Here is a 27,195-nt window from a genome sequence, read left to right as displayed (position 1 = left end):
CAGGAGTCACATCTATGGACCGCTCTGCCTTGCCTCTGTGGTCGTTCTCAGCGAGGAGACAGGACCAGCTCCTCAGCCAGGACAGCAGATCAGCACACTGGGGGTGCTTTTGTTACTCACCTGCCTCAATAGCAGGTGGGCAGAGGTGAGGAATTGTGCGTTCATGACAGACCTGAGCCCAGGGGGTGCAGAGGTCCCCACTGCCTCAGGCTGAATTTTCAGAAGGTACAAAAAAAAAAACCCCAATTCATAGACTTAAATAAATAATTTCCTTGTTTAAATACAAGAAAAAAATGAGGCTTAGTAAAGCAGAAAAAAGGGAGTTTTACAAACAAAGCAACACAAAAGGCATTTGTAAAAAACATCCTGGTTTTTGTGTTGGTCTGTTGTGGCTTTTTTCTTTCTCCCCTTGTACATCACACTTACAGACACAAGTTGCAAGCCATGTACGTTGCCCACCCTGGCAAAGGCCAGGGGGCACGTTGCCACAGGTTGAACGTGTAGCCTTTCCTTCCCCCCTCCACCACCCAACCACCACCACCACATCACTATTTTCTGCACTTATGTCATTAGTCTTCTTCCCTTGCTTAGTAAAGCTTCCCCCAGGTTCGCTGCTCTGCCTAGCTGATGCCTGGAGGGGAGTTTACAGCCAGGCAGTAAGCGACACAGACCATGTCTGAAGGGTTAGATTCTCCTCCTTGCTCTGCTTCAGGCCTGCTCTGCATTACACAACACAAATCAGGACATGAGAGAGGTGCCTGCCACAGGGTAAATCCTGAGCATGCTTCACTGTTTGGATTCTGGCTTCCAGTTTCCTAGTGTTGCCCTCTCACTTCTATCCCTTTCCTTGGGTTTATGTCCCTTTTTTTGCCTTGGAGCAGCAGATTATCTTTATTTCTGTCCCTGACGTACCATTGTTCTCATTACACAGACCAGATATAGAGAAGTCACAGGCTGTAACTACCTCTGTGTGTCCTTCTTGCTAGAAGGAGATCAGGAAGGGCACTCAAAAGCAGGCATGAACAAAAGACACAAAAGGAATGTGGTACGCCGTGGGACTCGGTATCAGACGCGCAAGGGCTGTTTGCTGCAAGGAACATTTCACCTCCTGCTTTTGTTCTCGCACAAAACCCCAGAAATTAAACCTGTAAATGGATGCAGGAAGGTGAAATGATCAACTCACAGCTCCTAAGCATTAGGTCTTTCCAGTCCTGTGCTCAAACTGAACTGAACTGACCGGACTGAGACCACAACGAACATTCAAACCGCTGCGAATGTTAACAGCTGCCTGCAACACTTCTGCCTTCGTCACCTGCCTGTGGGGGTCTGAGCCAGGGATGTCAGGAAAGCAGCACACACAGATCCTTCTATGAGAACAGGGGTATGCAAGGAAGAAAACTCACCCTAGAAGAAAAGAACCTTGAAAAATCAAGAGATCCTTTGGTACATCATTTTGGGAGCGGAGCCTCCTGCAGGTTAAAAACTAAATCTCCTTAGAGCAGATTTCTCTCAGTCACTTCAGATCCTGCCTTTAGGTGATAGAATTCATAATGCAGCAGCAGCAACAGCAGAGCTTTGTTTTTGTGTTTTGTTTTGTTTTTTAAAGCTGTTCAGTGATTAATACTACTTCCAGGCTTTCCAAGGATAACTTTAGCTAGTTCACAACATCCCCCACGCGGCGACGAAGGTGCAACAAGACAAACAAAGCGCCACCGGGAAGCCTGGAGGTGGGCACCTTGGAACAGCAGGCAGAAGAAGGCAGTCCATTAGTTTGTTAAATTTGCCTTAAGCAGTCCATTTTTCCCCTATGGCAAACGCTCTCTGTTGATGTCACAGATAAGGAGGAGGATTAGAAGACTGTTATGGGAAGCAGGAAGCAACCTGGAGGTCGGCAGCCGCGAGAGGGCTGCAGTTGATCATCAAACACAGGTAGCTAAAACATCATCAAAGGAGTTCTTTTTAAGCGTGGTGTGGGCCCTAAGCTATGAGTGTGATGTCTTCCTTTAAAGGAATTTTGGAAGGGCTCTCATTGCTGTGATCTGGATGCCATCATCCATAGGCTTCACCAGGTACTTTTAAGGGGGAGGGAGAGGGAGGAGAAATCTACGTCAAGTGAAAAGCAGGGCACGGGAAGGGGAAATGAAAGACAACGAAAATGAGTGGAAATAAATTATAGGACTCAAAAGATGATGATTCGAATTGGTCTGAAAAAGGGGATCCCTGCAGAGTAAGAAGATAACTGCCTGAGGAGTGTGATTCTTCTGAGGCATCAGTGCACCTTAGACTCGGGCCAGTCGTACACGTCTGGCATGAAGGACTCGTACTCGTAGGTCCACACCTTCGAGCGGATGTAGCGGTTCTTGTCTGCAGGCTCGGGGTAGTGGAAAGCCATGTTGTTGGCGTACAGGAACTCCATCACCTGCGCAGGGGAAGCACCACGCCGTGACCGACAGCCTCCTGCCGCGCACACACACGCACACACCCCCCCCATCCGCGCTTCCACTGCAGCGCTGTCACACCGCTGAACGGTTGGGGTGGGAAGGGACCTCTACGGTCACCCACTGCAACCCCTCTGCAGTCAGCAGGGACAGCTCCGACTAGAGCAGGCTGCTCTCAGCCTCAAAACGGCCTCCCCTGCAGTGCTGCCAGCCATGGGGCAGCTCCCAGCTCTCTGGGCAGCCTGGCACAGGCTCTCCCCTCCCTCAGCCTCAAACATTTCTCCCTTCTCTCCACACTCCACCTCCCTCTCTCACTCTAATCCCTCACCCCTTGGCCTGGCACAGCAGCTCCTGCCCAAAGCTCTGTCCCCAGCTTTCTGCTGCCCCCTTGCAGCACTGCCAGGCCACCAGAAGCTCTCCCTGCAGCCTTCTCCCCTGCAGCCTGCCCAAGCCCAACTCTCTCAGCCTGCCCTCCCAGCAGAGCCCTTCCAGCCCTGCCAGCACTGCTGTGGCCTCCTCTGGCCCTGCTCCAACAGGTCTCTGCCTGTGCTGAGCACTCCAGGGCTGCCCCCAGCACTGCAGGGTGGGGTCTCAGCAGAGCACAGCAGAGGGGCATAATCCCCTCCCTGCCCCTGCTGCCCACGCAGCTGGGGATCAGCTCAGGACACAGCTGGCTCTGGGCTGGCAGTGCTCTGTGTCAGCTCATGCCCAGCTCTGCACCTCCAAGCATCCCAAGGCCTTCTCCACAGGGTTGCTCTCCAGACCTTCATCCCCCAGCCTTGATACTGGAGACTATCCCTACCCAAATGCAAGGCCATGCACTTGGCCTCGTTGAACCTCCTGATGCTCCCACAGGCCCACTTTTCAACTTGTCCAGGTCACTAAGTTTAGGACTCACAAACCTGTCTAAAGACAAACACCAAAGTATTTTTACAGCTCCTGAGTGCCTAACAGGGATCTGAAAATTGAATTTCAGATGTCAAGAGGAGGATCATTTTGGCCTATCCTCACTGTCAAACAAGTATCCAATGAACTCAAGTCTGCCTCTTATGAAAGACACAAAGAACTGGCTATTTTGTGCCCAAGCACCTCACATGTGTGGATCACACTGTGCTTTTCATCAGGTTAATGTACACATAAATCACTTCCATGCTTCATACTCACCTTGACAGCAATATAAATAGAAACTTCCCTGATATTGGACAGTGGGGGATAAAGTCTTCCTTGTGCGAGCTCATCATCAGTCAGCTGCTCTGTCAATGCCTGAGTCAGGAAAACAAACAAATTCTCTTTACTGCAGCCCCAAAAATATGTTAAAACACCTGAGAGAAAATAAGTGGAATTGTTCTTGCTATTGGAGTGCTCCCAAAGCACTGCAGGAAGACAGGCAACATTCCACATTCTCAAAGATCAGCTCTTTGCTGAGAAAACTCCTCAGCCTCTGTCCACAGCAGAGCAAATCCTACGTGGAAGCAGGACTGGCTGTTTGTAAGAGGAGCAGATCCTGCTTGGAAGCAGGACTGATTGTAAGAGCAAATCCTGCTTGGAAGCAGGACTGGCTGTTTGTAAGAGGAGCAGATCCTGCTTGGAAGCAGGACTGACTGTTTGTAAGAGGAGCAGGTCCTGCTTGGAAGCAGGACTGACTGTTTGTAAGAGGAGCAGGTCCTGCTTGGAAGCAGGACTGACTGTTTGTAAGAGGAGCAGATCCTGCTTGGAAGCAGGACTGGCTGTTTGTAAGAGGAGCAGATCCTGCTTGGAAGCAGGACTGGCTGTTTGTAAGAGGAGCAGATCCTGCTTGGAAGCAGGACTGGCTGTTTGTAAGAGGAGCAGGTCCTGCTTGGAAGCAGGACTGACTGTTTGTAAGAGGAGCAGATCCTGCTTGGAAGCAGGACAGATTGTAAGAACACACGATGATGCAGGACTGTCCATGCATTTGGCCAGCTGATTCTGCTGTATTAAGTGCTCCTGATCCACAGTGTAAGGGTAGGACAGGACAGGAGCCTGAGGGCCATGTGCATCCCTGACCAGACAGCCAGTTGTGGAACCCAGAGCAGGGGTGGAGGAGGAAGAGTCAGTGCAAGTCTCTTTTGCTGCTAGACCTACAATTCCGGGAGATTTCCTACTTGGGAGCTGTTTTTTTCTGGATGAGGATGATACTTTTCACCATTTTGTTGGATCAAAATCCACGAATCCCACTGGGGAGGGATAAGAGCAACAGAAACCAACCAAGAAACCACAGAACCTCAGCAAGGTTTGAGGAGCTGCCCTCGGTCTCAGCCACCATCAGGTCAGAAGCCACAGCCTGCTCTGCTTCCACACTTACCTTAGCAGCCTCCAGGAAAACCTTATCACTAATGTGTCGAACACTGCTGAGGATCACGGCCAGAGCCACACCTACAAGAGAATTATTGCCAATTAGGGCCACATCAGTTAACAATAGGCAGCAGGCCGCCGAGAAGCTGCAACTCATCAAGAACGTTAAAAGCTCTTCCCACAGCTTTCTACACACATCTGCAAAGCTACTAACGCCTGTGCTTGTCCTTTACCACGAGATGGCTTTTGAGGCCCCAACGCAAGAAGGACGTGGAACTGATTGAGCCAGTCCAGAGGAGGCCACCGAGCTGGAGAGCAGCCCTGAGGAACAGGACCTGGGGGTCTGGGATGGTGAAAAGCTCAACAGGAGCTGGAGAGCAGCCCTGAGGAACAGGACCTGGGGGTCTGGGCTGGTGAAAAGCTCAACAGGAGCTGGAGAGCAGCCCTGAGGAACAGGACCTGGGGGTCTGGGATGGTGAAAAGCTCAACAGGAGCCTGCAGTGTGAGTGCAGCCCAGACACAACCCTGTGCTGGGCTGCAGCAAGAGCAGTGTGGGCAGCAGGGCAAGGGAGGGGATTCTGCCCCTTGGCTCTGCTCTCCTCACACCCCACCTGCAGCCCTGGGGGCAGTTCTGCAGCCCCCAGCACAAGCAGGACATGGAAGTGTTGGAGCCAGTGCAGAGGAGGCCACCAAGATGCTGAGAGGGCTGCAGCAGCTCTGCTGTGAGCACAGGCTGAGAGAGTTGGGGCTGTGCAGCCTGGAGAGGAGAAGGCTTGGAGGAGACCTTGGAGTGGCCTTGCAGGAGCTGAAGGGGGCTGCAGGAGGGCTGGGGAGGGACTATTGACAAGGTCTGGGAATGGCAGGAGGAGGAGGAGGAATGGGTTTAGATTGGCAGAGAGGAGGTTTAAACTGGATGTGAGGAAGAAGTTGTTTGCAGCGGGAGTGGGGAGACCCTGGCACAGGTTGCCCAGGGAGATGATCAAGTCCAGTTTGGATGAGGCCTTGAGTGACCTGTTCTAGTGGGAAGTGTCCCTGCCTATGGCAGGGGGTTGGAACTGGACGAGCTTTGAGGTCCCTTTGAGGGAGTGCTCAGCTTTAAATGCTGGTAACACAGAATCATAGAATCACAGAATGTCAGGGGCTGGGAGGGAGTTCCAAAGCTCATCCAGTCCAGCCCCCTCCTGCCAGAGCAGGAGCACCCACAGCAGATCACACAGCAACACATCCAGGCAGGCTCTGCAGAGCTCCACAGAGGGACACTCCACAACTCCACCCTGGGCAGCCCGTTCTAGGGTTTTGTCACCCTCACAGGGGGAAAAATTCCTTCTCCTGCTCCCATGGCACTTCCTAGGCCTCAGCTTGCAGCCAGTGCCCCTTGGCCTGGCACTGGCATCCCCCGGCAAAGCCTGGCTCCAGCCTCCTGCCACTGCCCTGCACATACTGATAACCATTGATGAGATCACAGGTCACCCCTTAGTCTTCTCTGCCAGCAGCACAGCCCCAGCTGCCTCAGCCTCTCCTCATAACCAAGATGTTCAACTTCCTTAATCATTTTTGTGGCTGGACTCTTTCAACATCTCTTCCTGCTTCTTCTTGCTGCAGCAAGGGAACCCAAGAAGAGATGCTAACAAGCCCAGATTAAAAGGAGACTATTTTATTACCTGGAAATATGTAAGCATTGTTCCCTTGGCCTGGTTTGAAGGTTCTTCCATCTTTCAGAGTCACCAGGTCGAAGGGACTGCCACTGGCAAACAAGCAACGGCCCTGTGGAAACAGAGGAACCACCACAGTCAGGCAGCTTCAGAGGATGGAGCAAACACAGACATGATGAAATACAGCCTCACCAGACTACTACAGCTCCTGGTCAGCTCCAGGGCTGAGACAGGAAGGTTTGTGTTGGAAGAGACCTTGAAAGGTCATCCAAGTACTTGATGCAAATTCAAAACAGAAGGCAAATGGTCCTACTGAATGCAACTGGATTCAGGCACATTCTTAAATCCCTTGCTGACACAATTGCTGCAGTCCCAGCAATGACAACACCCAAACCCACCCTTCCCACTGGAGTCTGGAAGAGATGCAAGAATCATTAAGCATCTGCATGTTTTTGCAGCTGGAGAACAGATGATGTGAGCACACACATAAAACTCTGCAGCTTTCCAAAGCCATCGCTTTGGTTTTCCATTCACTGCTCTTCAGGATAGCAGTGAGGCAGAGGAGCTGCTCACACACAAAATGAAGCATGTGTGTGTGTTAACTGCTCCCCTGAGCTCAGCACTGCTGAGGCTGAACTTCAAATCCTGGGTTTAGGTTTGGGGCCCTTACACCAAGGAGAACACTGAGGAGCTGGAGCAGGTCCAGAGGAGGACAACAAAGCTGGGGAAGGGTCTGGAGAAGAGGGATGAGGAGGAGCAGCTGAGGGAGCTGGGGGAGAGAAGGCTGAGGGGAGAGCTTGTGGCTCTGTACAACTCCCTAAAAGGAGGCTGGAACCAGGTGGGGGTGGTCTCTTCTTCCAAGGAACAAGAAATATGGCAAGAGAAAACAGCCTCAGGTTGCACTAGGGGAGATTTAGGGTGGCCCAGGCTGCCCAGGTGGAGTCCCCATCCCTGGAGGGGTTTCGGAGCTGTGTAGCAGTGGTGCTGAGAGCCGTGGCTTTAGTTGTGACCTGTCAGTGCTGGGTTCATGGCTGGACTTGATCATCTTAAAAGTCTCCTCAGACAAAATGATTCCATGATTTGATTATTATAACCACAAGGCAGGACCCACCACTGTAGGGACTGCACAAAGACAGCTGAATGAGAGGAGAAATAGTAAGTAAGAAAAGGCCACTTGTTTACTGATGGGTGTGAAGGTGAAGGCAGGGACTGCTGTACCATGATGAGAGCTCTGAGGGCTGAATAATGCAGCTTGCTTCTCCTTCCTTTGAGAAACATTTTAATCACCACCAAATATTAAAACAAACCCAGAGTTTGTGGTGTGATAAATGACACTCTCCCCAGGCAGCAAAACCCCTCTAAGCAAAACAATCTTCACATCCTTTAGAGCAGCAAGCTGAGCAACATAACTTTAAAACACTGAAGGCTCTACAGGATGAAAACACTCGAGCACAGACTATCAACAAAGCTAAAACCTCAGGAGCTGTGTCTGACTGTTTGGGCATGCCCAGGATAAACAGCCTTTTTGTGTGGGAGCAAAACACGTGGATGCCTTGGGAGCACAGCGCCACAAAGCAGTGATGACGAAAACACAAGCAAAGGCCACACCACAGCAGGGTGGCAGAGGGGACTAAAGACTCGGTCAGGCTTCTACAGCTGCCATCTAGTGGGATAAAAAGAACAGGGGATAAAAGGTTTGGGATATCTTCGTTTCCTTACTGACTTCCTACTTTGGCCCGAGATTTCCCACCGGCCAGGCAGGGGCAGTTCCCGAGGGCAGGGGGCTGCTCTGGGGATAGAATCATAGAATCAACCAGGTTGGAAGAGACCTCCAAGATCATCCAGTCCAACCTAGCACCCAGCCCTAGCCAGTCAACCAGACCATGGCACTAAGTGCCTCATCCAGGCTTGGCTTGAACACCTCCAGGGACAGTGACTCCACCACCTCCCTGGGCAGCCCATTCCAATGGGAAATCACTGTCTCTGTGAAGAACTTCCTCCTGACATCCAGGGAAAATTAGGGTGATTCTCCCTCTGATAGTGCTGCTGGCCTCCTTCAGTCACTAGTTTGTACACTTATTTATGCCAGTTGAACTTGGTTGTATAACTAACTCTTGTTTACTTTCTATCTGAGACAGTGGAATCTGACTCACTGAGACTGCCCAACTCACTCTTCTGGCTAACATAAATGGTCCAAGAGATAACTAAACCAACCCAATACAAAAGTCATCCTCACTAACTGTTGAAAAGGCATCCTCATTTACTAATTACTACTCTAGGTCTCATCCAGAGGCTGCTATTCCTCTGGACTCCCTGTAGCAAGAGCTCCCTCTAAGCTGACAGGTCCAGTAACACTGAAAAGAATCTGGGTGCCAGCAGGAGGTGGATGGAGTTTTGCCCTACGTGGTGGGAAGGTAGCACTGGTGAGGTTGGAATGTTGGAAACTGAGCCACACTAGGAGTGGAAGGAAGAAATACAGAATAGAATGAACAGAATAGAACATAAAGAATAAAATAGAATGAACAGAACAGAATAGAACAGAGTAGAATAGAACAGAACAGAGCAAAGCAGAAGAGAATAGAACAGGCCAGAGCAGGCCAGAACAGAATAAAGTGGAGCAGAACAGAGCAGAACAGAGCAGAACAGAAGCAAGCAGGTTGGAAGAGACCTCCAAGCTTATCCAGTCCAACCTAGCACCCAGCCCTAGCCAATCAACCGTACCATAGCACTCACCCACTCCTTCTTGTATGACTCACTTGATTTGGGATGAAAACAGGGTGAAGGAAGGGGGGAAGGGAAGGGGAAGGAAGAGGGTAAGGAATCGGTAGGAAGGGGGAAGCAGGAAAAAGCAAAACCAGTTGTTTTATGAGGCCCAGCCCTGGAGTCTGCAGGTAGGAGAGATCAGGGCAAGGTGGAGTCTGCAATGGAAAAGTTCCTTCTCTCCCTCTACTCTGTCCTAGCGAGGCCACATCTGGAGTACTGTGCTCAGTTCTGGGCTCCCCAGTTTGAGAGACACAGAAATATCGAGAGAGCCCAGCAGAGGCTGCAAAGATGCTGAAGGGCCTGGGGCAACTCTGTGAGGAGCAAAGGCTGAGAGCCCCTGGGGCTGAGAGCCTGCATAAGAGCAGCCCCAGAGGGGAGCTGAGCAGTGCTCAGCAAGAGACAGAGGAGCTGTGGGGGTCAAGGGGCTGGGGCCAGGCTCTTGGCAGTACCCAGGGACAGCAAAAGGAGCAGTGGGCACAAGCTGGCACCCAGGAGGTTCCACCTGAGCAGGAGGAGAAAGCTGTTTGTTGTGAGGGTACTGGAGCCTGGAGCAGGCTGCCCAGAGTGGCTGTGAAGTCTCCTTGTGTGGAGAGCTTCCAACCTCCCCTGGGCACTGTGCTGCTGGGCAAGCTGCTGTGGGTGCCCTGCTTTAGGAGGGAGTTTGGACTGGATGATCTCCAGAGGTCCCTTCCAACCCTACCACGCTGTGATTCTGTGAAACCACTTCAAACCCCAACCTCCAGCCCTCTCCAGCGTCCCATAGTGTCACAGCTTTGAGGTGCAAAATGAGGTGAGTTATCTTCTCTCTTCACTCATTTCAATGTTTGGTGGTGTCAGGACACGAGACAGAGAAGGGAAGAGCAGGACAGAGTGCCACCAGTGACTCCTGCACTGGCAGCATGAGTCTCCACAGGTCACTGGTAATGAGTTCTGACCTGTAGATGCTAGGAAATGACTGAGTACACACAGCTGCAGGACAGCTGCAAGGACTCAATTTAAAGGCTGCACCTACTCTGTTTTAGAATCAGAGAACCACAGAATGGTTTAGGTTGGAAGGGACCCCAAAGCTTATCCAGTTCCCCCCCGGCTAGTTCCAGACATAGGCAGGGACACCTCCCACTAGAACAGGTCGCTCAAGACCTCATCCAACCTGGACTTGAACACCTCCAGGGAGGCTGTGGAGCACAGAAGCACCCAATGTGATCTTTGATTCTGTGCTTCTGTGCTCCACAACCTCCCTGGGCAACCTGTGCCAGTGTCTCACCACCCTCACTGCAAACAATTTCTTCCTCACATCCAGTTTCAGTCTCCCCTCTGCCACTTCAAACCCATTCCTCCTCCTCCTCCTCTAATTCCCAGACCTTGTCAGTAGTCCCTCCCCAGCCCTCCTGCAGCCCCCTTCAGATCCTTTAAGGCCACTCCAAGGTCTCCTCCAAGCCTTCTCCAGGCTGCACAGCCCCAACTCTCTCAGCCTATGCTCAGAGCAGAGCTGCTGCAGCCCTCTCAGCATCTTGGTGGCCTCCTCTGGACTGGCCCAAACACTTCCATGTGCTGCTTGTGCTGGGGGCTGCAGAGCTGCCCCCAGGGCTGCAGGTGGGGTGTGAGGAGAGCAGAGCCAAGGGGCAGAATCCCCTCCCTTGCCCTGCTGCCCACACTGCTCTGGCTGCAGCCCAGCACAGGGTTGCTCTGCTGAGCTTTTCACCAGCCCAGACCCCCAGGTCCTGTCCCTCAGGGCTGCTCTCCATCTCCTGTTGAGCTTTTCACCAGCCCAGACCCCCAGGTCCTGTCCCTCAGGGCTGCTCTCCAGCTCCTGTTGAGGTTTTCACCAGCCCAGACCCCCGGGTCCTTTTGGCTGTCTGGTATGTTCAGATCTCTCTTTAGGGCCCCAAGAGAATGAAAAAGGGTGGTGGGGAGCATCTCTAACCACCATACCTCTGTTAATGTGTATGCCTCCTCTGCTGTGCACTCAGCTTTCGCTGTGGGGTTGCTTAGTGCAAATATGATGGGTCGCTCGTTGATAGCAGCCATGGCTTTGATGACGTCCTGAGAGAAGAGTCGCCCAGCTCCTGCCACTCCTGAAGTCAGCACAAAAGCAAAGACAGAAAAGAACAGAATCAGTCCTTGACTGCCCTCACAGGGCAGACGACAGCAACTGGAGATTTGAGCTCGTGGTCACATCGCTCAGAGCAAAGCACCGCAGCCTTCTCTGGCAGCAGACGAGATGGAAAGCAGGCAGTGCTCAGCAAACCCTCCCTTTCCCAGGTGTTCCAAGAGACCCTGCCTGCCACCCTGTGGGCTTGTTTTTATTGATCCGTGCAAAGAACGCTGATCACTGCCCCGGATAAGCACGTGTGAACTCCAGGTTCTTCACAGATGATTCATCCCAGCCGGGTGTTAACTCTGCCCTGCACATTCCCTCGGTGCTGGTTAGTTCTGACTGCACCCAGGCACACAGGTGAAAAAAAAATACATCAAAATGGTTTACACACTATAAAACCTCAGGGTAGGCACTCAAGACAAAAACCTTCTCTTTTCCAAATAAATCACATGGAAGGGAAATTGCAGAGCTGTAGCAGAAAACACCTGTAATTGCATCTCTCAGCAGACAGACACAGTTATAAATCAACACCTCCATATTGCCAGGAGAGGTTTAAGCTGGATATTAGGAATCATTTCTCCACTCCAAAGGGTTGTCATGGGCAGGACCAGGCTGCCTGTGGCAGTGGTAAAGTCCCCATGCCTGGAGGGATCTGAAATCTGTGTAGATGTGTTACTGAGAGACATAGTTTAGTGGTGACCTGGCAGTGCTGGGTCAGTGTTTGGACTCAATGATCTTAAATGTCTTCACCAGCCAAAACTGTTCTGTGATTCTGAGATACAGCAGTCATCTGACAGGTACTGGTGTGAAACAGCTCCTTCAAGCCATGCTGCTGGCACATTCCAGACAGGGAGGCTGAGGCAGGAGGGAGGAAGGACAGTAAAAAACTTCTGCTGTGAAGTAGTAAAAATGTGGGGGTTCTGAGTGCTCTCTCCCTGCTTGCTGGTGCAGAGAATGTGCTGGGGGAAAAGGCTTCACAGAATCATAGAATCAACCAGGTTGGAAGAGACCTCCAAGCTCCTCCAGTCCAACCTAGCACCCAGCCCTATCCAGTCAACTAGACCATGGCACTGAGTGCCTCATCCAGGCTTTTCTTGCTTCATTTCTGTCTTCCTGACTCTTAGTGCCCTTTGGTACAGTTTCAATTCACTGTGGCTATGCAGTCCCTGAGAACAAGCCCAGAGTTTTCTAAGGAAGGTTCCAACACAGTTGGACAAGAGAATCACAGAACCAGGCAGGTTGGAAGAGACATCCAGTGTCACCCAGCACAACCTATCCCCCAGCCCTATCCAATCAACCAGACCATGGCACTAAGTGCCTCGTCCAGGCTTTGCTTGGACACTGGATGGGCTGCCCAGGGAGGTGGTGGAGTTGCTATCCCTGAAGGTGTTCAAGCCAAGCCTGGCTGGGGCACTTAGTGCCATGGTCTGGTTGACTGGACAGGGCTGGGTGCTAGGTTGGACTGGATGTGCTTGGAGCTCTCTTACAACCTGGTTGATTCTATGACTCTATGACCTCCAGGCATGGCAACTCCACCACCTCCCTGGGCAGCCCATTCCAATGCCAATCACTCTCTCTGACAACAACTTCCTCCTAACATCCAGCCTAGACCTCCCCTGGCACAGCTTCAGCCTCTGTGCCCTGCTTCTGTCCCTGGCTGCCTGGCAGCAGAGCCCAACCCCACCTGGCTACAGCCTCCCTGCAGGCAGCTGCAGGCAGCAATCAGCTCTGCCCTCAGCCTCCTCTGCTGCAGGCTGCACCCCCCCAGCTCCCTCAGCCTCTCCTCACAGGGCTGTGCTCCAGAGGAAGCAGTTAACAAGGAAAGAAGACAGAGGAGGATCCCCTGCAGCTGCAGTGAGGGATGCACTGAGAGCTAACGCTGAGAGCTCAGCAGGCTGAGCAGCAGGCTGACCTCACATTTTCACCTTACTTCCAACAGCAGAAGTGCAGATCACTGTCACCCACCTTCTTGGAGCCAGTTTAGCACATGAGAGGCAGCAAAAACCCAAAAGGATGGAAGCACAGAAACTAAGCCAACCTTTACTCACCAATGATAGCTGTAGGTCGAAGCACGTTCACTGCCTCTACAAACGTCTTTGGTATCTGCTCCGGAGCCTGATGTGTAAATGGCTCTTGATTGGAATCCACCCTTTGCTCTCGATCCTATGGGTCAGAAGTTGATTTTGTTTTTTCACTCTTGTGAACAGGGACAGGGAAAGCAGAGTCCAAAAGATCACAAAACACTGTGGGCATCCCCTACCTGGACCAGCAAACCATACTTGTCAAACATCCATATCCTCCTGTAGGCTTCCTCGGCAGAAACGCCGCTTTCCATCATCGCCATCACGATGAGGTTTGCAATCCCTAGGGCAGCCTTGGGGATAAAAGGGACTTGGGTTTTGAACAGCTCACAGAAGAGGTCTGTCACTGCAAACACCATCTCTCCTTCAAGATTCCCCAGGGGAAAAAGAAAATCCTGTCATGTGGTGGAATTGTATCACAGAATGGTTTGGATTGGAAGGGACCTTTGAGATCGTCCAGTTCCAGCCCTTCTGCCACCTCTCAGCTAGGCTCAGCTGCTCAAGGCCTCATCTAGACTGGCCCTCAACACCCCCAGGCAGGAGGCATCCATGACCTCTCTGGGGAGCCTGTGCCAGAGTCTCACCACTGAAGAACTTCTTTTTCCACTCCAGTCTCACCCTGCTCTGCTTCAGCTCCAAACCACTGTCCCTTGGCCTGTCTCTAGACACCCTCAGGACAAGTCTCTCTGCAGCCTCCCTGCAGGATCCCTTCAGCTACTGGCAGGCAGCTCTAAGGACCCCGTGGAACCTTCTGTGGTGGAGGGGCAGCAGCCCCAAAACTGAGGCTTCACCATGCCTCTACATGCCCGGACATGCTTTTCTGCCAGGACCCACGAGGCAGCAAACAAGTTGCATAACACACACACACCCAGCCCGTGTACCCCTGAGGTCCAGGCAGGTAATCCCCTATTGGGAGGGTCCAGGCATATCTCTACTGCCCATTAGGGCAAGGTTTGGCTTACTGCCAGCCTGATTGGTCATGTTAGATGTCCAATGAGCCACGAATCTCGGCCCAGAGCCTTTAAAGAGGGGTGCACAGCAGCACCACGTGGTCAGACATTCAGTCCTGTTCAGTCTGTTCAGATGATCCAGACTGTTTATCAGTTCAGAAGCTTAGAGCACATAGACTCAGCTCTGATCCACAGCAGCATCCTGCTGCCCTGACCTGCTTGCATTGGCCTAGACACAGGATCAGGCCTCACTCGCTCACAAGCATTACAGAGGCTTAGACCTCGTTCATTGATCTCAAGGCACAGCCAAGCTATCTGCAAGCCCTCTGAGAAGCAGAGCACATTCATGCCTGCACCATACATGTATGGGGAGCCGAGAACCCCCTGCCTAAAGCCTAGAGCCATCTTGATTCAGCTACAGAGTTAAATCTCCCTGCAGCATGGCACAGACTCTGCAGCCCGGCATATATACTGCTTGCCAGCTATCCTGTAGGTCTGGAAAGACCCAGAGCCAGCAGACCCCTTTTCAGATGGTCTGCAAACCTGCAAACACAGCTTGCTATCTGTGAGACCGTGTCAGAAGCAACACAGACAAATCCTCCTCCTGCATCGGGAAGAACCTGCCAGCTGATCATCCCTGGACACGCACAGCATCCAGAAGCCGCAGCACCGGGGCAGAGATCACCCCAGGAGAGCAGCTTAGAGAAAACTCAATTTACCCCAGAGACTGGGAAAGCTTTATCATCCCTTGCAAGCCCAGACAAATCTCCAGCTCCATCAAGTCCCCAGAGACTGAGGCACATGCTGAGGCAGATTCCCAGAAGGGTGATTAATGATTAATACTTAAGAGCAGCACACATACATAAGCTTCAATTCTCTTGTGATATAAGTTGTCTCTACCTGAAGAGCACACACAGTTTCAGCCCTTGCTGGGCAAACACTAGAGCTGTCAAGAGGCACTAAGCCAAAGAAAATGTTTCTCTCTGTCAATAATTGTTAATAATTTGCTATTTCCACTTAACAATCAATCCCTGTAACTATCCCAAGCTATTTTCATACACTTGCAAACTAACCCTGGATTTCATAGAGGTTGGGGGTGATATAAACTTGTAAATATTAATTTTAATGAATAATTTTATTAAAAAATCAAAACCGCCTCAAATTAATTTCTCACCTCCCCCTAACAGGGAAGGAATAGAGAAATCCCCTCCATGACACCTTCTCCAGGCTGAACACCCCCAGCTCACTCAGCCTGTCCTCACAGCAGAGCTGCTCCAGCTCTTGGATCATCTTGGATCATCCCTACTACAGGATGGATGTGGAGATGCTGGAGAGTGTCCAGAGCAGGGCCAGGAGGATGCTGAGAGGCTGCAGCAGCTCTGCTGTGAGCACAGACTGAAAGAGTTGGGGCTGTGCAGGCTGCAGCAGAGGAGGCTCCCAGGTGACCTTCTTGTGGCCTTCCAGCATCTGAAGGGGGCTATAAGAAAGCTGGAGAGGGACTCTTTAGGCTGTCAGGTAGGGATAGGAGTAGGAGGAATGGAGCAAAGCTGGAAATGGGTAGAGCCAGCCTGGATGTGAGGAGGAAGCTGTTCAGCGTGAAGGTGCTGTGAGCCTGGAATGGGTTGCCCAGGGAGGTGGTGGCAGCCTGATCCCTGGAGGTGTTTCAGGCCAGGCTGGATGAGGCTGTGTGCAGCCTGCTCTAGTGTGAGGTGTCCCTGGGCATGGCAGTGGGGTTGGGACTGGCTGATCCTTGTGGTCCCTTCCAACCCTGACTGGTTCTATGATTCTATGATCTTTGTGGCCTCCTTTGGCCTCACTCCACAGCAATGTGTCCTTCTGTTGGGGACACCAGAACTGGAGGCAGTGTTGAAGGTGAGGTCTTAGCAAAGCACAGCCAATGGGCACAATCCCCTCTGTTGCCCTGCTGCCCACACTCCTCTGGCTGCAGCCCAGCACACAGCTGCCTGCTGGTCTGCATGAGATCACTGCTGGCTCCTGGGGAGCTTCTCTGCACCCAACACCCCCAATGCTCTTTCTTCAGGGCTGCTCTCAAACCAATAAAGCATCACAAGAACCAATTAGTGCTGCAGCCCTTCTGTCAAGAAGCCACAGCACAGTGGTTTGTTCTTAGCTGCTTTTCCAAACCTCTCTTTGCTCCTACTGCCTGTGCTAAAAGCCTTGCAGAGGCCAGAAAGCAGATGCTAGCAGCACTTCCCTCCATGTCCCCTCTCTTGGCTCACTGCACCAAACCTGGCAGGAAAAAGAAGGCAGAGGGAAGTGCAGAGCAGGGCTGAGCACTCAGCCACTAACACAACCCTGGCCAATGAATGCAACCAGGACAGAGAAATATTCAGCTCATGAAGTTCTTTTGTCAGCAGCACAGAAGCAGTGGTGCTGATACAGCAGGAAGCATGGTGCTGCTCCTGACACTGATGCCCCAGCACCTGCTGCCCACTGATCCCACCCACTAAGGAAACTTCCTGCTACAAGAATTCACACAGGGCTCTTACCCTCTTTTCTTACACAACCGTAAGTTTGTGGTAAATTCCCCTTCAATTACACACAAACCTGATGCTTCCCCCCCAAAAACAGTCCATAGAAGAAAGAGAAAAACTTGAGTGGCTGCAAAGACCTTTCAAACAGTAGTTTTTAAGCAGTTGGTGCCTTCTGTCAATGTATTTCAGCTGCCCTTACAGAAAAGGTTTTGCAAGGGAATCCAGAGAATGTGAACCTCTGGATGAGCCCCACAGAAAATACACACTTATATCTCCTGATGTCCCACAGCCCTGAAGAGAACTCACCTCTCCTGCTCCAAGGAACAGCACTTTCTGCTCTGCAAGGGGTTTGCCCGTGGCTCTCTGTGCTGCCAGCAGGCCTGCCAGGGCTACCGAAGCTGTCCCTGTAAAACCAGTGCAAATCTAAGGTGAGCTGAACAGATCCACACAGCAGATTATAGGCTGCATAGAATCATTTTGGTTGGAAGATCACAGGCTCACAGGATGACAGGGGTTGGAAGGGACCTGAGGAGTTGATCGAGTCCAACCCCCCCTGCCAGAGCAGGGCCACACAATCCAGCTCAGGGCACACAGGAACACAGCCAGACAGGCCTGGAAAGGCTCCAGAGAAGGAGACTCCACAGCCTCTCTGGACAGCCTGTGCCAGGGCTCTGGGATCCTTCCAGGCAAGAAGTTCCCCCTTGTGCTGAGCTGGAACCTCCTGTGCTGCAGCTTCCATCCATTGCTGCTTGTCCTGTGCCAGGGAGCAGTGAGCAGAGCCTGCCCCCCCCTCCTGACCCCCAGCCCTCAGATATTGATAAATATTTATCAAATCCCCTCTCAGCCTTCCCTTCTCCAGACTGAGCAGCCCCAGGGCCCTCAGCCTCCCCTCACCAGGCAGTGCTCCAGTCCCCTCATCATCCTCACAGCCCTCTGCTGGACTCTCTCCAGCAGATCCCTGTCCCTCTTCAACTGGGGAGCCCAAAACTGAAGGCAGTGCTCAAGATGAGGTCTCAGCAGGACAGAGCAGAGAGGCAGGAGAACCTCCCTGAATCTGCTGGACACACTCTGCTTAATGCACCCCAGGACCCCACTGGCCCTCTTGGCCAGCAGGGCACATTGCTGCCCCATGGATGCTCCCCACCAGCACTCCCAGCTCCCTCTCCACAGGGCTGCTCTCCAGCAGTCACCTGCCAGGCTCAACTGCTGCAGTTTGTTATCCCTCCCCAGGTGCAGGACTCTGCACTTGTCCTTGTTGAACCTCATTTGGTTCCTCTGTGCCCAGATCTGTCTCTCTGGATGGCCTCACAGCCTTCATCTGTCTCAGCCAAGCCTCCCAGCTTGGTGTCAGCAGCAAACCTGCTGAGCAGACTCTGTCTGTCTGTGCCCTCAACAGTGGCACTGATGGAGATACTGAAAGGCACAGGACCCAGCACTGATCCATGAAGGACCAGAAACAAAGAGTATACCTTGGATATCATCATTGAAGGTGCAGTATTTCTCTCTGTACTTTCTCAGAAACCTAAAGGCATTGTGGTTTCCAAAGTCTTCAAACTGGATCAGTGTGTTCTGGCCATACCTAGAGAAGACAACAAGTACTCCTGTAAGCACAGCCCTTTCAAAACAGACCCTGCACCTGATCAGCTATCTTTGGAAAGAGGATGCTCTCAAGCTGTTCACTACCTCAGTCAGCTCCGTCTCCTGAAAACTACAAGCAGCATGTTCCAGGTCACAGAGAAAACCATTAAGAGAGCCAGAAATAGTTGTACCTCTTGATATCTAGTCCCATGCTCAGTCCTGAAATGACTCTATCGAGGACTGTGTGTTAAGAGGGGTGGGTTTTTTTATGCCAGCAGCTTTGGCCATGCTTCACAGGATCACAGGAACATCCCAGTTGGAAAAGACCCTCAGGATCACCAAGTCCAACCATTACCCCCTTCTCTACAAAGTTCACCCTTAAACCATATCCCCAGGTACCACATCCAAGTGACTCTTAAACACACCCAGGGTTGGTGACTCCACCACCTCCCTGGGCAGCTCATTCCAGTGGTTGACCTCTCTTGCTGGGAACAAATTCTTCCTAATGTCCAATCTAAACCTCCCCAGTGGCAGTTGGAGGCCATTCCCTCTTGTTCTGACCAACACCAACCCCTCCACAACCTCCTTTCAGGTAGCTGCAGACAGCAATGAGGTCTCCTCATCCTCCTCTCTTTGAAACTAACCATCCCCAGCTCCTTCGGCCTCTCTTCATAAGATTCATCCTCCAGGCCCTTAACAACTTTCTTGCCCCCCTCTACCCTGGCTCCAGCACCTCCACATCCCTCTTGTACTGAGGTGCCCAAAACTGAACACAACATTCAAGTTGTGGCCTGACCAGAGCAGAGTCCCAGGAGGCAATCCTGTTGGGCACAGCACTTCTGATCCCAGCCAGGACTCCACTGGCCTTCTTTGCCACCTAGGCACACTGCTGCCTCACACTGAGTTGTTTGTCTATCACAACCTCCAGGTCCCTTCCTGCCAGACAGCTTTCCAGCCACGCTGCCCTGCAGAGTATGTCCTACCTGTCTGTAATGGCTTCCATGAACTCATCAATGAGGTCATCGTAGACCTGTGAGCGATCCCTTTTTTGGTACAGCCCCATGTAAAAGGGATCTTTCAGGAGAGTCTGAAAAAGAGGTGAACCAAGAGACAGCAGCAGGGTGAACCACTTCCTCAGCATGCACTTTCCAGAGCTCACAGCATCCCATTTCACACCAAAGAGACTGCATTTTATGCCCTGTAATTGCCTCCAGCCTACATCAGCGCTCAGCAGTTTCGAGGCTGGCGACGGCTGCTTTTAAAAGGGAACAAAGGAAAAAATCAATGCTGTGAGCAATGAAACTGCTTTAATAAATCTGGTGCACATTTCCAGCTTTCTCCCAAGCCATGCCAGCCTGAGCAGCCTATCTGACAGTGCCTCAAGCATGCAAATTACTTCCAAATGCACCATTTCACTGACAAATGAGATGACTTTCCCAGTCACTGATGTGTGGCTGCAGAGTGAATTCCAAACGGTTCACCCTTACGTAAGGTACTTGGGTTCACCTGGAATGAAAGCACTCAAACCATAACCTTCTTGCACAGTACTAAATACAAAATACAGTGCTAAATACTAGGTACTGTTAAAGAACATCACCTTTCACAGGGCTAATTTATAGCAGGCCAAGTTGAGCCATACTCACAGTATTGTCAGTTCCCACATCGATGCACACAGGCAAGCACTTATCCGGATGTATTCCTGCACAGGCTGTGTACAGGCACAGTTTTCCTACTGGAATCCCCATCCCATACACACCAAGGTCTCCAAGACCCAATATTCTTTCTCCATCTGTGACAACAACAGCCTGGAAACAAAAGTAGGTGAAATTCTGAGTGGTCACTGAAATGTCTGCGGTCTGGAGCAAAAGGAGGTGTGGGTAAAAGAAAAAGGTCAAGATTTAGCTGCACAAAGAATCACTCTGAAGGCACATTCTACCCAAAACAGCAGCTCTTAACAGCTGGGATCTGCTGTGCTCCTCTTTCCTTGCTGAAATGCACTGCTCAGGCCCTTGGAAGCTGGGTGGGAAGGATCCAGAGCTGCTGGGTGGAACTGCAGCCTGTGCCTGAGGTTTAGGGTTCCCACTTGTGAATCCAGACACCACAAGGTTTGTCCTCGTTCAGCTCATCTCCCTTTCTGGTTCTTGAGCCAAATGGGTCACACAGGGGTCAGTGGCAAAAGCTGGGCCACCCAGCTACAGCTTCTGTGTCCTAATCTGAGCAGGAGAGGCTGGGGACAGACCCTTTGCAGTGGTGCCCAGGGACAAGGGGCAGTGGGCACAAACTGGAACCCAGAAGGTTCCATCTGAGCACGAGGAGAAACTTGCCTGTTGTGAGGGTGCTGGAGGCTTGGAGCAGGCTGCCCAGAGAGGTTGTGCAGTCTCCTTGTGTGGAGAGCTGCCAACTCCCCTGGGCATGGTGCTGCTGGGCAAGCTGCTGTGGCTGCCCTGCTTTAGCAGGGGGGGTTGGGCTGGATGATCTCCAGAGGCCCCTTCCAGCCCCCACCGTGCTGGGATTCTGACTCTTTAAAGGCTGAAGAACCTAGAGAAGACCTGGGGCTGTGCAGGCTGGAGAGGAGAAGGCTCCCAGCTGACCTCACTGTGGCCTTGCAGGATCTGAAGGGGGCTACAGGAAAGCTGGGGAGGGATAGGCAGGGGGGAATGGTAGGGATAGGGCTGGGGGGAATGGAACAAAGCTGGAAATGGGGAGCATCAGACTGGATGTTAGGAAGTTGTTCAGCATGAGGGGGGTGAGAGCTGGAAGGGGTTGCCCAGGGAGGTGGTGGCAGCCTGATCCCTGGAGGTGTTTAAGGCCAGGCTGGCTGAGGCTGTGGGCAGCCTGCTCTAGTGTGAGATCCTGGGATTCTTTAGTATGAACATTTACATTCAGTAATCACAAACCTTAATAAGCTCAAGTGAGGTTAAACAACAGCTAGGAAACATTACACAGTGGCAGTACCTTAACATCATTCTCTGGCCAGTTGTTCACAATTGACCTTATGTGGCCTCTGTCTGAGATAGAAATGAACAATCCTCTGAAAGACAAAACCCAAGCAGAAATATTTCACAGGTGTCAGTTAGAAATGTCTCCTTGCTTTGTAAAACTTACAACACCACACAGTACCATCTTCAGGGCTGGGTGCTAGGTTGGACTGGATGACCTTGGGGGGCTCTTCCAACCTGTTTGATTCTATGATTCCAAAAACTGGAAGATTTGAAACCACTCAAAAGGACAATTCCTTCCTTTGCCTACTTGGGCACTCCAGAGTAAGCACACAAAGGGAAATACATTTGGTGATGCTACCCACTACAAATAGTTCACCTTTCATACTCCTCCAGGGCAAAACACAGGCTTACAGGCTCTCAGGCTCACAGGATGTTAGGGGTTGGAAGGGACCTAAAGAGCTCATCCAGTCCAATCCCCCTGCCAGAGCAGCACCACACAATCTAACACAGGTCACAGAGGAGCACATCCAGACAGGCCTGGAAAGGCTCCAGAGAAGGAGACTCCACAACCTCTCTGGACAGCCTGTGCCAGTGCTCTGGGATCCTTCCAGGCAAGAAGTTCCCCCTTGTGCTGAGCAGGAACCTCCTGTGCTGCAATTTACACCCATTGCTGCTTGTCCTGTGCCAGGGAGCAGTGAGCAGAGCCTGTCCCCCCCTCCTGACCCCCAGCCCCCAGATATTGATAAATATTTATCAAATCCCCTCTCAGCCTTCTCTTCTCCAGACTGAGCAGCCCCAGGGCCCTCAGCCTCCCCTCACCAGGCAGTGCTCCAGTCCCCTCATCATCCTCACAGCCCTCTGCTGGACTCTCTCCAGCAGATCCCTGTCCCTCTGCAACTGGGGAGCCCCAAACTGAAGGCAGTGCTCAAGATGAGGTCTCAGCAGGACAGAGCAGAGGGGCAGGAGAACCTCCCTGGCTCTGCTGGGCACACTCTGCTTAATGCCCCCAGGACCCTATTGCCCCTCTTGGCCAGCAGGGCACATTGCTGCCCTATGGATGTTCCCCACCAGCATTCCCAGCTCCCCCTCCACAGGGCTGCTCTCCAGCAGTCACCTGCCAGCCTCAACTGCTGCAGTTTGTTATCCCTCCCCAGGTGCAGGACTCTGCACTTGTCCTTGTTGAACCTCATTAGGCTCCTTTGTGCCCAGATCTGTCTCTCTGGTTGGTCTCACAGCCTTCAGCTGTCTCAGCCAAGCCTCCCAGCTTGGTGTCAGCAGCAAACCTGCTGTGCAGACACCCTGTCCCCTCATGAGTGGCAATGATGAGTATGTTGAACAGATGAAGATGTTGAACAGTTGAACACCTCTGGTAGAGCATCCATGCTCTCATGTAAGGGCATGGTAGGGAACGTGGCCTTAAGCCTGGCTTTTCCTTAGCGAATCTGTTCCTGGTACTACACAAGGTGAAGAGGATGGAGAAGGGACTGAGTGTGCTGTCTTCTCCTAGATTAGGAGGGGAACAGTGCTTCTCACTGCTGAGTGCTCTTCCATGGGAACATGAAGGCTGCACACCACGATCTGAAAGGTCTTTCCCAACCTAAATCATTCTAGGAGAGCCAAAGAACCTCTCTGGGCTATGAGAGTTGGAACTGCACTGCTGGGAGAGTTAGGCTTGTGCAGCCTGGAGAAGAGAGGGCTGTAGGGAGACCTTCTGGTGGCCCTGCAGTGCTACGAGGGGCCCAGAAGAAAGCTGGGGACAGAGTTTTGAGCAGGGCTTGTTGTGCCAGGACTAGAGGTGAGGGTTTGAGGCTAAACGAGAGAGTTTGACCTTGAGGGTGGTGAGAGCCTGTCCCAGGCTGCCCAGAGAGGTGGTAAATACCAGATCCCTGGAACCCTTCCAGGCTGGGTTGGATGAGGCTCTAAGCAACCTGCTCTAGTTGTAGATGTCCCTGCTGACTGCAGGGGTTTGGACTAGAGGATCTTTAAAGGTCTCTTCCAACCCAAACCAGTCTGATTCTTCAAAGCACAGACTCCTAAGAGGAAAGGAAGTCAGTGAGAACTAAGAGCACACCTTTCACATCCCCTGGCCCAGATGGGGAGCAAAACCATGAGCTCCTTACTGTCTTTATCACAGCAGCAAAGGCTTAGCCCTCCCTCCACTCAGCACTAAAACCCTCCAGCAAGAGGGCTCTAGAAAAACACTATGCTGTGAGCATACCATGGAAATGAGCTGAGACAACTGCCAGTCTGAACTGGTTTCCTCAACACAGGGCTAAGCATATGAATGGTTGCTTTGAAGTCATAGCTCAGCCCAAACCAGATCCCAGCCAAAGGTATTTACGGTGTTGGAATAACTGAAAGCTGGCTCCTAGCAGCACAGCTTTAAGGAGCTTGCTGAGCTACATGAGCCAGCCTCTACAATCCTGCTTTGACAGCATCTCTCCTCACATGCTGCTTGCTGGTCCCTGAACCCAAGTTGAGTCAGATGACCTCCAGAAATCCCTTTCAGCCTATGCTGTCCTCCAAACGCTCTGTCCTGATGGACAGGTGTGATTTTGAGAGCTGGAGAAAGCCACAGCCCCTCTCCTCAGAATCAAACAGCTGTATGGCATCTAGGAAGAGCTGCAGTGAGGAGGCTGAGGCCCTCTATAGAGCCACAGAATCGTGTGGGTTGGAAGAGATCTCAAAGCTCATCCAGTTCCAATGCCCACCTCAGCCATAGGCAGGGACACCTCCCACTAGAACAGGTCACTCAAGGCCTCATCCAACCTGGACCTGAACACCTCCAGGGAGGTTGTGGAGCACAGAAGGCACCACAGCCTCCCTGGGCAACCTGTGCCAGTGTCTCAGCACCCTCAACCTGTGCCAGTCTCTCACCATCCTCATTGTCAAGAACTCCTTCCTCACATCCACTTTCAATCTCCCCTCTGCCACTTCAAACCCATTCCTCCTCCTCCTCCTGTCATTCCCAGACCTTTTCAATAGTCTCTCCCCAGTCCTCCTCTAGGCCCCTTCAGATCCTGCAAGGCCACTCCAAGGTCTCCTCCAAGCCTTCTCCTCTGCAGGCTGCACAGCCCCAACTCTCTCAGCCTGTGCTCACAGCAGAGCTGCTGCAGCCCTCTCAGCACCTTGGTGGCCTCCTCTGCACTGGCTCCAACACTTCCATGTGCTGCTTGTGCTGGGGGGCTCCAGACCTTGTGTTTCTGTGACACATTCCCCCACTGCTGGCTTTAAAGGTTCTGTTTTTCCAATATAAGCTGGGCCTGAGGACATCACTTAGTGAACTTTTACTGCCCTGAACTGACACAAGTCTTGAGCGGCCGAAATCCGAACGCACAGAGAACAAAACTTCCCCAAACCTCAGGCCAAGCACACAGAGAAAATGGCAATAAAAAACCCCACCATATATTTATTGTTCTTACTTTGGTCTCCTGAAGATGTGTCCATACTGGGAGCAGGCAAGGCCTACTGTTGGGGTGTAGACAATTGGCATTAACCGCTCGATGTCATCCTGCAGTACCCTGTAGAAGAGCTTCTCGTTCCTCTCCTGGATTCCCATGATGTAGATATACCTGGAGTTAAGCAAATGAAAAAAGAAGGAGCAGCATTTCCCATCCCTGTGGGATCTCAAACAGTGTGGGGAAAAAAAATGCCAAGGGCAGAACACAAACTTGCTTCACGTTTCTCCTGGAAGCTCAGAGCTGCATTGTTGCGCCGCTCCCAGCAGTGACCGAGCGGATGGGGACAGCTCCTGCCAAGGGCTGGCTGCAGAAGGGTCTCTGCCTCAGACGTGCTTGTGGCCACACTAAGGGCAGTGCCACAGCTTGGCAGGTGGGGGCAAGAAGGCAGAGGGTGGCAGCTGTGGGGAGGAGAGGACAGGGCAGCTGACCCTCAACTGCCCATCAAGGGACTGAAACCTGTTGGTGGCATCTGCAGGAGCAAGCCGAGAGATCACCAAGGTCAAGCCTCTTCTTCAGTAGCCCAGAAGGACTCTGCCCCCTTCTGCCTTTGATCCTGATCCCTGTGTTCCTGAGTCCAGCTCCAGAATGGTGCCACATCCAGCTGGCGGCCAGTCACTAGTGGTGTCCCTCAGGGATCAGTGCTGGGCCCCATCCTCTTTAACATCTTCATAGATGATCTGGATGAGGGCATGGAGTCAGTCATCAGCAAGTTTGCAGATGACACTAAGCTGGGGGCAGATGTGACTGAGCTGGAGGGCAGAAGGGCTCTGCAGCAGGACCTTGACCGCCTGTACAGATGGGCAGAGGCCAATGGGATGGGGTTCAATAGCTCAAAGTGCAGGGTGCTGCACTTTGGCCACAGCAACCCCATGCAGAGATACAGGCTGGGGTCGGAGTGGCTGGAGAGCAGCCAGACAGAGAGGGATCTGGGGGTACTGATTGATACCCACCTGAACATGAGCCAGCAGTGTGCCCAGGTGGCCAAGAGAGCCAGTGGCATCCTGGCCTGCATCAGGAGTGGTGTGGTCAGCAGGAGCAGGGAGGTCATTCTGCCCCTGTACTCTGCACTGCTTAGACCACACCTTGAGTGCTGTGTTCAGTTCTGGGCCCCCCAGATTAGGAGGGACACTGAGATGCTTGAGCGTGTCCAGAGAAGGGCGACGAGGCTGGGGAGAGGCCATGAGCACAGCCCTACGAGGAGAGGCTGAGGGAGCTGGGATTGGTTAGCCTGGAGAAGAGGAGGCTCAGGGGTGACCTTATTGCTGTCTACAACTACCTGAAGGGTGGTTGTGGCCAGGAGGAGGTTGCTCTCTTCTCTCAGGTGGCCAGCTCCAGAACAAGAGGACACAGCCTCAGGCTGTGCCAGGGGAGATTTAGGCTGGAGGTGAGGAGAAAGTTCTTCACTGAGAGAGTCATTGGACACTGGAATGGGCTGCCTGGGGAGGTGGTGGAGTCGCCGTCCCTGGAGCTGTTCAAGGCAGGACTGGACGTGGCACTTGGTGCCATGGTCTGGCCTTGAGCTCTGTGGTAAAGGGTTGGACTTGATGATCTATGAGGTCTCTTCCAACCTTGGTGATACTGTGATACTGTAATCATAGAATCAAGCAGGCTGGCAGAGAGCTCCAGGCTCACCCAGCCCAACCTAGCACCCAGCCCTGCCCAACCACCCAGCCCATGGCACTCAGTGCCCCAGCCAGGCTTGGCTGCAACACCTCCAGCCACAGCCACTCCACCACCTCCCTGGGCAGCCCATTCCAATGCCAATCACTCTCTCTGACAACAACTTCCTAACAACATCCAGCCTAGACCTGCCCTGGCACAGCTTCAGCCTCTGTGCCCTGCTTCTGGCCCTGGCTGCCTGGCAGCAGAGCCCAACCCCACCTGGCTACAGCCTCCCTGCAGGCAGCTGCAGGCAGCAATCAGCTCTGCCCTGAGCCTCCTCTGCTGCAGGCTGCACTCCCCCAGCTCCCTCAGCCTCTCCTCACAGGGCTGTGCTCCAGGCCCCTCCCCAGCCTTGCTGCCCTGCTCTCAACACCTTCCAGCACCTCAGCAGCTCTCTGCAATGCAGGAGCCCAGAGCTGGACACAGCACTGCAGGGGTGGCCTGAGCAGTGCTGAGCACAGGGCCACAAGAACCTCCCTTGTCCTGCTGCCCACACTGCTCCTGAGCCAGCCCAGGATGCCACTGGCTCTGCTGCCCACCTGGGCACTGCTGCCTCCTCTGCAGCTGCTCTCTCACAGCACCCCCAGGGCCCTCTCTGCCTGCCTGCTCTCAGCCACTCTGGCCCCAGCCTGCAGTGCTGCTTGAGGCATTGTGACCCTCTTCTGATGGCCTTGCAGACTCCCTTCTGGTGGACCTGCAGGCCTTCTGATAGCCCTGCACACCCTTTGGTGGCCCTGCAGAACTTCACGGCCCTGCAGACCC

The 27,195-nt window shown here is 52.6% G+C and overlaps 1 protein-coding gene across 2 annotated transcripts in view; it reads right to left on the bottom strand.

The window, feature by feature from the left end:
- Positions 1-255: 255 nt before the first annotated feature.
- The window catches only part of ME2 (malic enzyme 2), a 69,779-nt gene continuing 42,839 nt past the window's right edge, over positions 256-27,195 (bottom strand). For both annotated transcript variants that reach the window (XM_064176734.1, XM_064176733.1), the window contains exons 4-16: positions 24,733-24,882; positions 21,324-21,399; positions 20,012-20,173; positions 19,352-19,455; positions 18,260-18,369; positions 17,097-17,194; positions 13,525-13,638; positions 13,313-13,427; positions 11,099-11,241; positions 6,413-6,515; positions 4,762-4,832; positions 3,603-3,701; positions 256-2,419 (exon numbers count right to left, since the gene is read on the bottom strand). In XM_064176734.1, the coding sequence (XP_064032804.1) occupies positions 2,270-2,419; positions 3,603-3,701; positions 4,762-4,832; positions 6,413-6,515; positions 11,099-11,241; positions 13,313-13,427; positions 13,525-13,638; positions 17,097-17,194; positions 18,260-18,369; positions 19,352-19,455; positions 20,012-20,173; positions 21,324-21,399; positions 24,733-24,882 (1,495 nt within the window). In that variant the 3' untranslated portion in view covers positions 256-2,269. The remainder of the gene's footprint in view (positions 2,420-3,602; positions 3,702-4,761; positions 4,833-6,412; positions 6,516-11,098; positions 11,242-13,312; positions 13,428-13,524; positions 13,639-17,096; positions 17,195-18,259; positions 18,370-19,351; positions 19,456-20,011; positions 20,174-21,323; positions 21,400-24,732; positions 24,883-27,195) is intronic.

The sequence above is a fragment of the Pogoniulus pusillus genome, chromosome Z, assembly GCF_015220805.1.
Source record: "Pogoniulus pusillus isolate bPogPus1 chromosome Z, bPogPus1.pri, whole genome shotgun sequence".
Taxonomy (NCBI): Eukaryota; Metazoa; Chordata; class Aves; order Piciformes; family Lybiidae; genus Pogoniulus; species Pogoniulus pusillus.
Note: the sequence above shows the minus strand (reverse complement) of the source record. Positions and strands in the feature narration are given on the sequence as shown.